At 36.7% G+C, this 15,315-nt stretch overlaps 1 protein-coding gene and 3 long non-coding RNA genes across 4 annotated transcripts; 2 read left to right on the plus strand and 2 right to left on the minus strand.

Moving 5' to 3' along the window:
- Positions 1-3,423: 3,423 nt before the first annotated feature.
- LOC129739841 (uncharacterized) lies at positions 3,424-4,722 on the minus strand. Its single transcript, XR_008735988.1, has 4 exons — positions 4,474-4,722; positions 4,219-4,413; positions 3,954-4,157; positions 3,424-3,672 (listed from the first exon to the last, which is right to left on the minus strand). It is a non-coding gene; the product is annotated as an uncharacterized LOC129739841 (long non-coding RNA).
- Positions 4,723-5,238: 516 nt separating this feature from the next.
- LOC129739395 (uncharacterized) lies at positions 5,239-6,723 on the minus strand. Its single transcript, XR_008735849.1, has 3 exons — positions 5,779-6,723; positions 5,522-5,714; positions 5,239-5,329 (listed from the first exon to the last, which is right to left on the minus strand). It is a non-coding gene; the product is annotated as an uncharacterized LOC129739395 (long non-coding RNA).
- A 627-nt stretch (positions 6,724-7,350) lies between these two features.
- LOC129739393 (nucleolar protein 58) lies at positions 7,351-11,343 on the plus strand. The gene is made up of 8 exons (XM_055730832.1): positions 7,351-7,539; positions 7,776-7,852; positions 8,213-8,650; positions 8,873-9,273; positions 9,458-9,954; positions 10,019-10,495; positions 10,682-10,760; positions 11,232-11,343. The coding sequence occupies exons 1-6, from the start codon at positions 7,495-7,497 to the stop codon at positions 10,283-10,285; spliced, it is 1,725 nt and encodes a 574-aa protein (XP_055586807.1). The 5' UTR covers positions 7,351-7,494; the 3' UTR covers positions 10,286-10,495; positions 10,682-10,760; positions 11,232-11,343.
- A 677-nt stretch (positions 11,344-12,020) lies between these two features.
- On the plus strand, positions 12,021-12,616 carry LOC129739394 (uncharacterized). The gene is made up of 3 exons (XR_008735848.1): positions 12,021-12,241; positions 12,322-12,429; positions 12,487-12,616. It is a non-coding gene; the product is annotated as an uncharacterized LOC129739394 (long non-coding RNA).
- The last annotated feature ends 2,699 nt before the right edge of the window (positions 12,617-15,315 follow it).

The raw sequence follows: 15,315 nt of genomic DNA on the forward strand, positions 1-15,315 counted from the left end.
CTGAATCCTCCTTATTTATAGCTTACTCCGATTCACTGGTTTGATTTTTAAAACGAGCGTCCGAACTTTATTCGATTTTTCGGTTTTCTGTTCTTCTTGCAAGTCAATGCAAAATATCTTCTAAGTTTGAAGTTTTTGTTTCAAAAAATTATTCTTTTTAGTTTAAAACATTTTTCTTCGGTTGAAAGAAAATTTACTTTGTTTCTAAAGAAATATGCAATTGAACAAATTTCTTTTGAATCAAAGAATTTGTTTGAAATCAAAGTCCAAAGTTATTCAATTCAAAAAATTTATTCTTTCTTTCAAAAATTATTCTTTTCAATCAAAACTATAATTCATTGATTCAAAGAAAACAGGAGCTGGATTCAAAAAAAAGAATGTTTTGAATCAAAGTCAGATTTAATTCGTTCCAAAATTCAAGTTTACTCTGCGTGAATACACGGAATCGTCCATCTTGAGACAGGCAATCGTAATCATAGGCATGGTAGGCGAACAATTCGCTGTCAAAAAGCGCTCCGTCTCCACCCCCCACCAATGAGAAACTTTTGGTACTTCTTGTCTACTGTTGCTCAATATGCAACCACCCGTAGCTGTATAGGCACGCTGGTTATTACTTTACAAAAGCGTTGCCAGTAATGATATTTCACAACGTCGCTAGTTGGCAAGGTTGCCGATCACCAGCGCGAAAACTTCGGATTTCAACTTCAATGATAATATCCGTTAAGCAATTCAGAACAATCTGTGGAAGAAAATTTACGTAATTTTCAATCATTCAAATTTTAACAAGTAAAAAACATAGTGGTGCTATTCTTATTTCGCTCACTGTAGTAGACCATACAGAGTTATTGCAGAGAACAACCATTTACCAATCGAAAACGATTGAAACCAAGGTTCTTAGATACACTAGGTTCTCCGACTTTCACAGTAAGTAGGCGAGAAGTGAGCGGGGCTCTCAATGAGTTTGTTTATTTTTTGCTCAGCTTTTCTGGGGTTTGTTGGTAAACAAACTTCATGAGTTCCGTATAGTTGCATAGCTCGCTAAATTTGAAATACTCAGAGCCCGGCTACCTTTTACTCAGACGTCGCCACATGTATGAAGCAGCCGACGGCTGATCTTAATTAACTCAAATATCAGCGGAAAATTTACTCAGACGTCAGAAAATTCGGCACTCAGAGAACTCGAGTGCTGGAAGGCGACAACTGAGTAAATGATGATCAGTTTGTGCGAGGCGGTCGGACTTGGTTGTTTTCGTGCAGCGAAAACTAAAAAATGTACATTGTGAATATTCATTCTAAAGGTTATTTCTAGCTATTAATCCGTTATTATTTTTATTACAGGGTTTGGTGACGAAGGTGGTCCAAATACAATTGGCATAACGGCATAATATTACGGCATAATGGGTCCCGGGAGACGAAACCCGACGGGCGAAAAAAAAATATTTTTTTTTAAAATAAAATATGTATGCACAACATTTGGACTTTTGTTATTCAGCAAATCAACAAATCCATCATTTGTCTAAAAAATAATATAGGTTTTAACTATTCTAGCATGGAAAAAGCGGCCAAAAACCGCTTCAGAATTATTCGCGCATTCTGAGTAACCACCCAAGCAACCAAAAGTCGCATTTTTACTTAAAGATGGAACTCCGAAGTTCATATTTGGCTGAAAAAATGTTTTACGGGAGCTTCAGGTGGCTCTTGTCGCGTAAAAGTTACTCAGGACCTTCCATCGCCCTTTGAAAGGTTAAACTATCGATAACGGAACTTCTAAGCGCTTTTAATGGAACTTCTTTCAAGAAGGTCCATAACGTTCGCTTGACACTTTCTAACGCACCGTTAAGATACTTCTAGGTTTTTTGAAGAACCTGTATGGGAATTTTAAGCGACATGTCAAAAATGTCTGTCAATTTCTTGTCATGGTATTTGTTTTGTTTATATCAATACGATATTTACAATGGAGTTCAACGCGAAAAGAAAAATTCGTCGAAGGTTGAAATAACAAGTTTAACAAGGGTTTTTCGGATTTTCACTATCGTTGTGATTTTATTTTCAGATCTTTTCCATCCGCATGATTGCGAAGAGAGCATCTGCTTTCCTTTGGCGATTTGGATAAAAATCAGCATTCTGGCAGCTCCGGAAAAACCTTTCTCCAGGACGGCATCTCATTATTTGCATATGACAACATCCAGCTGGGAACGGCCTGAATCCGGTGCCGTCGTTACGGACAACATCCACTTTCTGCTGGAGGACAAGGCTGCTGTGGTAGGTAGTAGTTTCAGTCCATATATTTAGTTAGCCTTTTGTGTGATGTTTAGGGTTCAAATAAATTTGTCATGATGAATATTTTTGTTATTATTTACTAAGTGTACCGAAAGTCCTTAAATTAAATAAAGTACAATCTATCGACCAACCGATTCCATCATCGCCAATACGCGATCTCAAATGACATTAAGTTTAAATACTAATTATTACAGTGGCAATGAACTATTGCTGGAATGGTCGAGAGGCTGGTAAGTTTCATGGCAATCAAGAGAGCAGCGGTTCAATTCTCGTAAGGGTAAGTAGCTTTTGTAATAAAAAAAAAGTTAATTAAAATTGAAATCAATGAGATAGACCATGATAGACCAGCAATCTAGCAATCTGTCATCTGGTTGTCAGAGCAATCTGTCAACTGGATTTTTTTTTCGGCGCGTAGAAGTTACTTGACATTCTCTTAGAAGCGTTCTCTACAGCCACCAAAACGAACTTGAAAGTAGCTTTAAGAACTTAAATTTTGGGCTGATTAGCATTCTCTTCAGACACAAACGAGAGCTGATTAAGCTTCTATGGAACCTTTTTAAGGGAATTCTGGTTGCTTGGGCATGGCTCAGTTGTCGCGAAAAGGGCTGTTAGTCAGTTCTGAGTAAAAGCCGTTTAGTCAGAACTGAGTAGGTGCGGTTTTGGCGACAACTGAGTAGCCGTCACTCTGAACTGAGTAGCTGAAAGTTAGCGAGAGCCTACATAGCTAAAATGGCTGAATCGGGAATTCGTTATTCGGGAACACCTCCTGAATATATACCCACCTTGATTGAAACCAATTTCAATTGGCTCAAGGTGGGTATATATTCAGGAGGTGTTCCCGAATAACGAATTCCCGATTCAGCCATTTTGGCTATGTAGGCTATGCACACGGTAAACAAAGTTACTCTGTTCTGTATAAAAATCCATACAGATTCGAGAAAAGTGTCTCCACTTAGTTTTAAGTTTGGGCGCTTTACGCAGAGCGTGAGCAAAAAGCTTTTATACATTCGAAAGCTTTCAGCCAGTTAGTCAATTCTGTATATTTTGACATGGGGATGCCCATGCATTTTGGAAATTTCACTGCAAAAGTAGAGTTGGAAGGAATTTCTTCAAAAAAAAAAATGTTTTCAACATTTAACTTTTTATTCATATCGATCAATGTAATAATTGGAACGATTTAATCACAATAAATCAATAACTTTACGGTGTCTGCAAGTGACGGGCGATATTAAAAGGCTTCCTTCTCTTTGGTTGTCAGTTGCAGTTCCTTGGGGGCGATCGTTACCGAAGATTATTATCTTTCAGGGCTTTTTTCGAAGCCGGCTCGGTTCTGTTATGGACCTCACAGTCTCCAGCTTCCGGTACGGATTTGCTTCCGTTCGATGCAGCCACCTAGAATATGTAGTATACATGGAAAAGGGATTGAAATTGCAATATTTTTCAAAACAAAATAATCAGTTATGTAATCAAATTTAAAATTGCTGAATGATGTTAAAAAAAATCTAAGATAGTTAAACTCGAAATGAAATTAAACACTAGTCTCAAAACTTAAACCATATAGGGTGCTGAACTGTAAACCAAAAATTTAGATTTTCAACCAAATAGGAAACATCATGCAGAGAGCAGGATTAGAATGAATTAATTCATGTAAAAATATATCAAATAAAACTAACCTGTTTCATCATGCCAGTTGATATTTTTTTGTTTTGGCCTTCCAGAAAACTGTCTCCCAGATGATGGTTTCCGTCGCTGTAAGGGATTTTCTGCGGGATCCATTCCCAAGTGCTTTAGTAGTGGCTGCTCCGATTAGATGATAAGCACATCTCGTTTGGTTCCCTTCTTCCTATTCGGAGACTTTCTGCGCTCATTTTGAGGTACTTAAATAAACAAATTTAGGTTAACCATCATAATTTCCCTATAGAAAATTTAGTTACTTACAATTTTCGAAAGAAAAAATGAACGTACGGCTGTGGTCCGCAATAATTAAAAAAAACCTCGGACCTCCCGATGCACTCTATCAACTTTCCCCAGCCATCGCGCAACTGTCCATTTTCCAAGCTTTGAACACACTCGATGGCCTCTTCCGGGTGCGGTAAAGGTCGATTATGGGAAACAACTGTGTGGACAATATTCCTGAAATAACATAGTAAGGTCAAAAAAAAAGTAAAATGGTTAAATTATGATAATACATACCTTTTGTAAGCTATTTATGATGATTTCGACGTAAAAAAGATGAAAAATTGAAATCATCGTGACACACTATGAGTGTCTTAAAAAATGTTTTGCTTTGACATCCCCGCCTAAAGCATTCCAACAACAGCAAACTTTTTATACAGAGCATGAATAATCGACATTTAGTTCGCTTTTGTATATTGGCAACCCAAAACTACTCAAAATTGAATTGGGGAAATACAAATTTTGAGCAACAACCGATTAGTTATAGTGATGGTGTAATCGCAACACATTTTATGAATAAGTCAATTTTTCCGTGCAACTATACGGAACTCATGAAGTTTGTTTACCAACAAACCCCAGAAAAGCTGTGCAAAAAATAAACAAACTCATTGAGAGCCCCGCTCACTTCTCGCCTACTTACTGTGAAAGTCGGAGAACCTACACGGTAAACAAAGTTACTCTGTTCTGTATAAAAATCCATACAGATTCGAGAAAAGTGTCTCCACTTAGTTTTATGTTTGGGCGCTTTACACATAGCGTGAGCAAAAAGCTTTTACACATTTGAAAGCTTTCAGCCAGTTAGTCAATTCTGTATATTTTGACATGGGGATGCCCATGCATTTTCAAGATCTCTTCAGAAAAGTCAAAATAAATGAAATTTCGCCAAAAAAACACAAAAATAAATTTATTTGCGTCGCATTCAAATCTTTATTGAATATTCATGACTGCATGGTCATCACTGACACCGGCTAGAGGTCGGAATATTTTTTTTTTTAATTTTACTGAATAACTATCATGGCTCAACCAACATGGAACATCCAACATCCGGTACTGATTACGTCTATGCTGCCCATCCCAGAGGGGAACGAAGAATCTGTAAAGAGAATTTAATTAAATTTTTGTCAAAGCACACAAATTAGTTAGAATTGTAACGAACTAATTATTTAAAAAAAACAGTGCTATTTGAATTGAAATTTTAACAAAAATTCTAAAATTTTGTTACACTGGAATCTTAAGTTATGTCTTATTGAAAATCAAAATTATCCACTTAAGTTTCTTGAGATACCTTTTAGAATTAAACGGCTGTTCCCTCAAGCTTTTGGTAGGACTTTTTGATGCACATCTACCGAAGGTTCAACTGGATAGGCTCCGAGAATTTTTCCATTCAGACCCACTATCTCATGGTCCAGGTAGTTCCCCAGCATGTTCTGCAGTGTCTGCGCTTCCTCAGCACTGGTTCGCACTTTCAAACATTCGTGCTAAAGTTTAAAAAAAAAACCAATGAGGAGAATCTATTGTAGTAAAAAAAAGCATAATAATTACCTTTTGAAAAATTTCTATTGAAAGCCTCTTTTCCTGTCCTACAAGCTTCCGCTGTCAGCAGATTCCAATGCTGTTTTCTGCTGTCCTCACAGGACTCTCTTTTTTAGCAGCTCCTTGTCATGTTTACTCGAACCGGGATGTTTCTGACTGATTCCTCCTGGATGTATTCCTCTAGATTGTAGAGTTCGACTCGAACCACCTATTTCAGGACTTTTTCTGTACGGTTTCGGCCGTCCACTTTTTCACTGCGACCTCGGACCGTCGCATATTTTTCAATGTCCTTGAACACCCAGGTTCTTCCAGTGGATGCACTAAAAACATAACGGATAGCTTTGAGTAATTCAATTATTGCATTCAATATTTTTATTTATCTCACTGAATCATCGGGAGCAGCCGTCTAGCTGCAGCTCAAGTAAAACGGGATAACCTTATCTTGCACTCCCTTTCTTGTTTTCTTATGCATATGGAACAGCTCCGGGGTAGAGATTTTTCTTCTTCCAAATCAATAACATCTGAGCACTACATGAAAATAATAAAGAAAATGAAAGTGTTCGAAGAAATTATACATCTACTCACCAGTTTCCGAAGCTTAGATGAAGAGAAGCTACATATCCAGCTAACAAAAATAAATTTTGTTTAACTTGTTATCAATTTACAGTTTCTTTGAGGAAAAAATGGTTGGATTGTTCCTCCGTAACCATCCAAAAGTTTAAATATTTTTTCTTTTTTTCGCTTTGACATCCCTTTGAATGGATTCCAACAACAACAACATTTTATACAGAGATGAATAATTGAATTTTAGTTCACATCTGCATATTGACTACCTAAAACTACTCAGATTTGAATCGGGGTTATACAAATTTTGAACAACAACGGATTAGATAAAATGAAAGTGTAATTGCAATACATTTTATGCATAACTCAATTTTTCCGTGTAGTGTATCTAAGAACCTTGAATTGGCTATTGAACGGGCCCATGATTTGTCAGTGATTGAAGCAACGCCTCGTCTTGTTAGCAAGTCGAGGCGTCGCTTCAATGTATTCGATTATCAACATCCGGTGCGTTTCAAACATGCCTTCAAACAGTTGTCGTTTCGGTGAAGAATAGCAGGCAGAGATGCCAATATGCCTGATTTTTCAGGGATTGCCTGATTTTTCGAGGCTCTGCCTGACAACCTGAAAAGCCATTGAATTTCCCTGATTTTTCAAAAAATGCCTGATTTTGCCTGATTTTTGCGAATGTGATGAAAAATGGGTAGTAAGGAACTAAATTAGGTACCATTACTGAAGTTAAAAAGCGAAAATGTGGCTGAATGAAACCAATCGAAAGATTCCCATTAATTCATATCTTAAAAAGGGAATGAAAAGGAATCTTTCGGCTTTGATTCAGTAGAATTATGCAACCAAGTAGGCCCACAACACAGTAAAAATGTAGAGTAATGACCAAAAAAAAAAAAAAAAGGTCATCACTTTTAGAGGAATTTCCGTTACTTATGTAGCCTGATTTTGCCTGATTTTTATTTCACCAGTTCCCTGATTTTTGAAAATATATGTTGGCAACCCTGATAGCAGGTCGTTTTCATGCCTCGCGGTAGTTAAGAGAGCTTTAATTCAGATATATTTTCTTAACTAGGAGTGTCACTTCATCGCAAATCATTGATTTGCTGAGGTTCGTTCCGAAATAAAGTTGTAAGTGAAACATTTCGCTTTTCAGCTATGTTTGTATTGTACGAAACGCCGGCAGGGTATGCCATTTTCAAGGTATAGTCCCATTTAATATTTAATTGAATTTCAAGAATGTTTTAGTTTAGTTTAATAGTTAATTAAGAATATCGAACGCTGAACTGTTAAAAAGGCCGATTTTTACCATACGAATGTTATTCCTTTGTTGAAAGGTTATGTTATTGTTTTTAACACGTGGATTGGCATTCATTGGCAGGGATTTTTTTTTTTTTAAAGATGTTTAAACTTTCCTACCTTCTTTAATGCATTTTCAGCTCCTCGATGAAAAAAAGCTACAGGAAATCGATAATCTCTATTTAGAATTCGAAACGCCGGAAAAAGCCAACAGAATGTAAGTAGTTTTCAATATTAGTAAATTTAGGATGCGATTCCTACTGATAAAAAAGCGTATCCATGAATCCAACTTTCGACGCCTCGTTCCGCTTTTCCATGTAAAATAAAATGGGCAAAGCTTTCTTAAGACGTCGAACAGTAATCATAAACTCTTCACTCAACACACTCGTCCAAGCTCAAGCGATTGTTGATTTTGTTTTATGGACATTTCCAAAAAAAAAAAAATAAAATTGTTGAGTATATGCACCATTCCGACGTCTATAACACATTCTCATTCCCAAGTGCAAACACGTGTAACATTGCGCTCTTGTTTATCCCAGCGAAATATTTATGAATAACATGTTTTTTTCCCCACCAGAGTCAAACTCAAGCATTTCGAAAAATTCTCGGACACCACGGAGGCGCTATCAGCGGCCACAGCAGCCGTCGAAGGAAAAGTATCAAAACCGCTGAAGAAAACTCTCAAGAAACTAGTTTCTGAAGATGTACAGAACCAGTTGTTGGTTGCGGACGCCAAGCTTGGCAGTGCCATTAAGGACAAACTTTCACTCCAATGTGTTTCGAATACCTCTGTTCAGGAGTTGATGCGCTGCATCCGGTCACAGTCGGAAAGTCTGCTTTCTGGTCTGCCCAAGAAAGAGATGACGGCCATGGCACTGGGTTTAGCACATTCCCTGTCGCGTTACAAACTGAAGTTTTCACCCGACAAGATTGATACTATGATCGTGCAGGCTCAGTGTCTGCTCGATGATTTGGACAAGGAACTGAACAACTATATGATGAGAGCTAGAGAATGGTAATTATGTTTTCTTCTTAAATAATTTTCTAGACATGTAGGTATATTTTTATTCGATAACTATTCAAATATGAGTACGTTCAAATGATGTAATCGCTCAACAAAATGTCCTATAATTTAATGGGTCTCTTTTGATTTGAGCATCTGATGTGGTACTCAATTACTGAAAAGAACGTTTTCTTACGTCGCAATTGAAATAGTATTTTTCCACATTTTTTTCAGGTATGGTTGGCATTTTCCAGAGTTGGGTAAAATTCTTACCGACAACATAGCTTTCATTAAAACAATAAAGCTAGTCGGTACCCGAGATAACATGGCCACTACCGATCTGTCCGATATTTTGCCAGAAGAGATAGAGGAGAAGGTCAAGGAAGCGGCCGAAATTTCGATGGGAACAGAAATTTCCGAGGAGGACATCATGAACATCCAGAACTTGTGCGATGAAATCTTGTCAATCAACGAATATCGTACGCATCTGTACGATTATTTGAAAACAAGAATGATGGCTATGGCTCCGAATTTAACTGTTCTTGTAGGAGAAACAATTGGTGCCAGGCTTATCGCCCACGCTGGCTCGTTGGTCAATCTAGCTAAGCATCCTGCTTCGACCGTTCAAATACTTGGTAAGTAATTCATAGTAATTTTGACTGTAACTGTACTGGATATGATGATATGAAGGACATGGTTTCGCGACTACTGTACGACTTAAAATGATTTTATCTTCCTTGGCTGTCTGAATATTTCATTCATCATTCGATCAATCGGCTCATAACCACCAAAAAATAAAAATATTTGATTGTTTTTCAGGTGCCGAAAAAGCTCTTTTCCGAGCACTGAAAACCAAAAAAGATACACCCAAATATGGTTTGATCTTCCATGCCAGTTTAATCGGATCTGCCAGTACTAAAAATAAGGGAAAAATTTCTCGATCCCTGGCAGCCAAAGCTTCGTTAGCAACTCGAGTTGACGCTTTCGGTGAAGATGTTACTATGGAACTTGGAACTGAACATCGTGCTAAGCTTGAAATGCGACTAAGGCTGTTGGAGGAAGGCAACCTCTCTCGCCTCTCTGGTACAGGAAAAGCGAAAGCCAAATTGGAAAAGTATCACGCTAAGAGCGAAATCAAGGTTTTCAAAAGTGGCGAGGACAGTACGCTACCTATCGGCAAGAAGCGAAAGCATTCCGAGGGCAACATCAAGATAGAGGAAATCGAAGTAAAACAGGAGATCAAAGAGGAATCCGAAGAAGATTCAGTTCCCGTAGGAGGTGAATCTTCCAAGAAAAAGAAAAAGAAGAAGCAGAAGGTTAGTACCTAGGCGTTGAATGCGTTTGAGAAAAATAATTGAAAATTTAACTTTATTTTTACAGGATCTCGACGAAAGTGTAGCTGACGAAGGGACTGTCGGTCATGTTCCGAAAAAAATAAAAACGGAAGACGAAGAAACACCTCCAGAGGAGGAATCACAGTCGACTTGCGAGAAAAAAAAGAAAAAGAAAAAGAAACGGGACAGTGAAGCTATGCAAGCTGAAGAAACAATGGAGGAGCTTTCACAGGAAACCCTAGAAAGTCAGACACCTAAGTCAGAAAAGAAGAAAAAGAAGAAGAAAAATAAGGAAGAAAGCAATGATAGTTAAATTGGCAGTTTTTTTCGAGTTCCGTTGAAATTTTTGAATTAAGATATTATATATGGAATCCCTGTTCTATGGGATTCAATTTCAAAAAAAAGATTATAACGTAAACATTTGCGTTGAATGTACCAGATACCACGAAACCTATATTTCGTGGATTTAAATAAAATCGTTAATTTCACAAACTAGATTTTATCAACGTTTCAATTATCAAAGGTAAGACAAGTTTTCTTCAAGATAACTTTAACATTATTTTTATGATGATATAGAAGGACATGGTTTCGCGACTAGTAAATGATTCAATATGATTCAATCTTCCTTGGCTGTCTGATTTAATTACAAATTTCTATTCAGCTAAAATTCTTTTTCAACAACGTTCTAATTAATGCTTTTATTTTTCAGATAAAATCATGTAGTTTAAAACTATCGAATACTTATGTATTTTGAGCATTTGATCGCAGTTGGATATTTTTTGGTCATGGTAAGTTTACTTCCTTTTTTCTAAATGGTGTGCTATAACAATATATAAATTTGAAATACAGTAGTTTTTCGATTTTATCACGCTTACTTCACCGTGATAATGGTAAAACTGTGAATTTGGCGAAACTTGAAACTAAAATAGAAAAACGGCAAATGGTTTCTGAATGATTTCCAAACACAACATGATAAAATCGAAACAATAACCTTCATAAAATAGAGCGTCAGCTTAGCAAGTATTGGAAAATCGAACAGTGATAAAATCGAAAAACTACTGTAGTTTCAAAACCACTTTTATTGGCACACTGTATTGACATTTTTTACCTTGATGATATACATAGGACATGGTTTCGCGACTAATGCATGAAACTAAGATGATTTTAACTTCCTTGGCTGTCTGATGGTTTGTGTTGATCATGTCTACTGTATAGCTTGCTTTCTGTACAATTCACTAAGGTTCTATTTTCCAAACCAGGTACTTTTATATCACAGCGGAATTATCAGAAAGTGAAAACACATGTTGCTAGCATCTGGTCGGTTGGTTTCCCTAACTATGAGCTTCAGAAAATAAACTACCATTACAATAACCTGGACTTACTTTTTTCATATCACATCACGTTAGCTTTACTGTAAAGTAGTTCAGAAAAAATGTGTTAGGTTTATGTCTGTGAAACGATAAGTGCTTATGATAATGATTTGTAAAATTGAGGATATCTTAGTTTAATATAAAGCTACGAACTGGTATACGACTGGCTCTTAAGAATCTTGAGACCGCGACACGTTCTGATTTAAAAAAAAACTCACTAAGGGCTGTCCCAACGGTGTATGCAAAACACGGTTTTCGACCACGCTAAAACAGTCCGTCCGGCACCGGTGGCGTAAATTGCTGTTTTATTTATTTATTTATTTATTAATTCATGTAACGTAAGATACACATCTTTTAAGTTGTTACAATTTGGTTGATTCTGTTGGATCTACTAATACTAATCGTTCCATTTCTGCTCCTAATTTTATCTATGTCGTTGTTACTCCATGTATTCTTCCAGCAAACATCTTTTGAGCTCTGATTTCCTTGTAATTAATTTTAAACTTGTGGGAAGATTGTTCCAATTAACAATACCCCGAACGAAGAATGATTTACCGTAATAAGCAGAACTATGTAGCATTTGAGTGTAGTTTTACGTATTTGTTGCTAACTTATTATTTGCGTGTACCTGTCATAATCATCATTTGAGTAATTTATGCAATTGATGGCTAAAATATTCGTTGCGTGTACCAGTCATCATCGTCCGGCTCTGTTTACAACTGTAAAATTGAAAGTAAACAAACCGAAGAAGTGTGCAAAGAGAAAAAGGAAAACTGCTACATCATTGCCGTCGTGTTTGTTGCCGTTGCCTCGAGTGTGCTGCTGTTTCCTGGGCTGGAAAATTGAACCGTGTTTCCCAGGGCGGGACAAAAAGCCATCGGTAACCGTTCTGTACGAAGGTTAGTAGCATAAACACACGCTGCACGGAAGAATGTTGTTGATCAACTAACAGCCCAACATTGTTTCTGTTCCCAAATAGTGCCGTTGTAGTTCATCCGGAAAACCCGTCGGAAGAAGCAGCACTAAGCCCGGAGGAAGCAAGTGAGCAACATCCGTCGATTAGATCTGCCGAACGTTTTTGGATCGGGTAATTATCAACTGATAAGCCAAGCAATATCATTACTCATGCGAGCCCTTTTTCTAGAGAGCCGACATCCAGTGGAAAACGGTTTGTTGCCTCAAGCCAAACCGTTCAGATAGCCACAGTGCAAATAGTGGTTGGGAGGTGATACAAAGCAGCCGGATGAGCATAATGTCAAGCGCGCTCAGACCCCAATAGGGTGAGTAATGCAGCGAGAATGAAAAAAGGCAAAGTATATGATCAGTGTTTTATTAAAGGGTCTTTTTCCGGAGCTGAAAATTGTATCGCCCGAGAACTGGTGCCGACTCCTTCCGCAAGCTTATGCTGGATGTCACGCCTGCTGCCAGTGGTGCTCAACGGTAGCTGGTCATCTGATGACAACATGGGTCGCTGTTAGGAAAAGGTGAAGAAGAAAAGAAACATGTAAGTACTAGCGCTAGTCAGAAGAAAAAGAAGAAGCTGCAGCAAAGTAAGAAGAAAAAATAAGAAGCAGGCAAGCAGGAAGAAGAAGCAGCAGTAAAGGAAAAAGAAGAACAAGCGCGGAATAGAAGAAGAAGAAGAGTAGAAGCAGAATGGAAGAAGAACAGTAGAAGCAGAATGGAAGAAGAACAGTAGAAGCAGAATGGAAGAAGAACAGTAGAAGCAGAATGGAAGAAGAACAGTAGAAGCAGAATGGAAGAAGAAGAAGAAGAGGATGATGATGAGGAGCGGAAGAAGAAGAAGAAGAAGATCGAAAGAAAGTATGCGGTCTGAAAAAATAAGAAAACAATGATTAGAAATAGAAAATAAGCAACAAATTTGTTTTGGTTTCGTTTTGTGGCGTAGTTTTTTGTATGTTTTGGTTATTTGTGTTTCCTCCCCCATTGCTAGCCGGGAGTGAAGGTAAAGAACTTCAACAACTATGCGGAGGAATTAAAATATTTCGAGTGCGTGAATTTCTTAGAGAAGAGAGCAATGTTTTTAGGTAAACTGGCTTTCTTGAGCTGAGAATTTTATGCATTATCATGCATGATCGATACTTGTAAAAGTTATCAAAAGAACAGCCAATGAGAAGTTTCTGTAGATGGGAAACTCGAGAAAACCGTGATAAATTGAAGGTTTATCTTACACAGGAATTGAGGGCTACTTGTAGTTTACTTAAAGATCTTTCTGAAGCGTTCAAGTAGATAAAATCACTATAAATAAACAAAGGAAAAACATAAGCTTTGAATAATTTTAGTTTGGTATTAACATCTAGATGTCTGGTTGTTAGGTTTAGTCTTTTAACAGCACCATAAATTTTGCCGCATTGAGCGTTCACATGTCGATTCCAAGCGAGATCACGATCGAAAATAATACCAAGGTTTTCGGCGTAATCTACAAATTGAATAACGTCATCATTTAAAGTAAGTTGTGGATAGCTAGAGAATGATTGTTGTTTTCCGATGAACATAGCTTTTGTTTTAGAGGGATTGATTGGTAAGAGATTTGAGTTAGACAGTTATCGATTTCAAAATTCCCAACAGTTAGGGTAAGTGAGCCTTAACTTGGCATGCTTCTTATATTGGCATGCCAAAATGCATTTTGGTGATTTTCATGTCAAACATACGCCTAAAAATGAAAAAAAAAATCAAACATAAAAGAAAATCGCATATGGCAACATTCTGCATAGCATTTGTCCACAATTGAATCCAAATGACTGCGTAATAATTTTTTTCGCATGATAAACTGCAAATAAAGTTATGATCTTCAGAAAAAATCTAAAATGAACCTACCTTGCTAGTGCATCTGCCATCTTCGGATTGATTTTCAAAACACACTTCATTATGGAAAAATCACAAAAAATTACCGTTGGCTACAGCAAAACATGGCAAAAAATATAATATTATAACTTACCCCAAACAACGTACATTTTCTATCTATCAGGGTTTGAAAATTGAATCAAAATTCACGTTCACCCCCTTAGTGAAGCCCTACAGAAATGAACGTGCTTCGATCTGCTCTGTGAACAACGTGCTTCTGTGTTATCTGTGTTGCCTACTTTCAAACCAGCGCGCAGTGGAATATTCAGACATAGGAGAAGCTCCAAGGCATTCTGTTTGGTTTTCGTCAGGATCGAACTTTTCTTCGAATCGGCGTCATTCGTTTATGTTACAAAATTGAATGATGATCATTTCAAATCCGCCTGGAATGGTTCTTAGCTGACTTGTTTTCCGTAGTGTAGTTTGTCAGTATAATTTATTGAAGATTAATAGATCGATTGTTATTTTACACATTTTGGAATTCTATTTTTATATTCTTTGAGTGAAGAATAGGAAAACAAAGAAATACTGAGAGCCGTTGCTGCCGGTGTCAAGCCCGGAAAAAGGATGAGACATTTTTTTTTTATTTTTTTTTTTATTTTCATTTTTTTTTAGATTTTTTTTTTATTTATCTATTTTTATTTTTTTTTATTTTTTTTTCATTTTTATTTATTCATGTATTTTTGTTGTTGTTTTCTTTCTCTTTCAATTTAGTTTTTTTGTCATTAGTTTTTTTTTCATTATTTTTTCTTTTTCAAAATTTGATTTTTTTTTAATTTTTATCATTCATTTACTATGTTATAAGTGTTTTTCTTTGTTTGTTTTGTTTATTTATTCATTTTTGAATTTATCTTTATTGTTATTTAGTAAGTTTCGTGTATTATAAATTTGCTCTGTGTTTGTTCTTTTTTATTTCTTTTTTTTTCTGATCATTCGGAGGTTGGGTTCTTTTTTTTCAGATATATTCAAACAGTAGAAAAGGAGTGGGTTAACACATTTAAATACCATTCTCCTCCCCAATGCTCCAGTGGATGTGTATTTGCGGTTTATGAATTACGAGGGATTATTCTTAAATCTAGCTTTTTTCAATCACTGGGGGCTAATTGGATGG

Source organism: Uranotaenia lowii, chromosome 1 (assembly GCF_029784155.1).
Source record: "Uranotaenia lowii strain MFRU-FL chromosome 1, ASM2978415v1, whole genome shotgun sequence".
NCBI lineage: Eukaryota > Metazoa > Arthropoda > Insecta > Diptera > Culicidae > Uranotaenia > Uranotaenia lowii.

Coding starts and splice junctions, on each gene's coding strand:
- LOC129739393 (XM_055730832.1), top strand. CDS start 7,495: ATGTTTGTATTGTACGAAACGCCGGCAGGGTATGCCATTTTCAAG. Junction 8,651..8,872: donor ATGATGAGAGCTAGAGAATG/GTAATTATGTTT, acceptor CATTTTTTTCAG/GTATGGTTGGCATTTTCCAG. Junction 9,955..10,018: donor AGAAAAAGAAGAAGCAGAAG/GTTAGTACCTAG, acceptor TTATTTTTACAG/GATCTCGACGAAAGTGTAGC.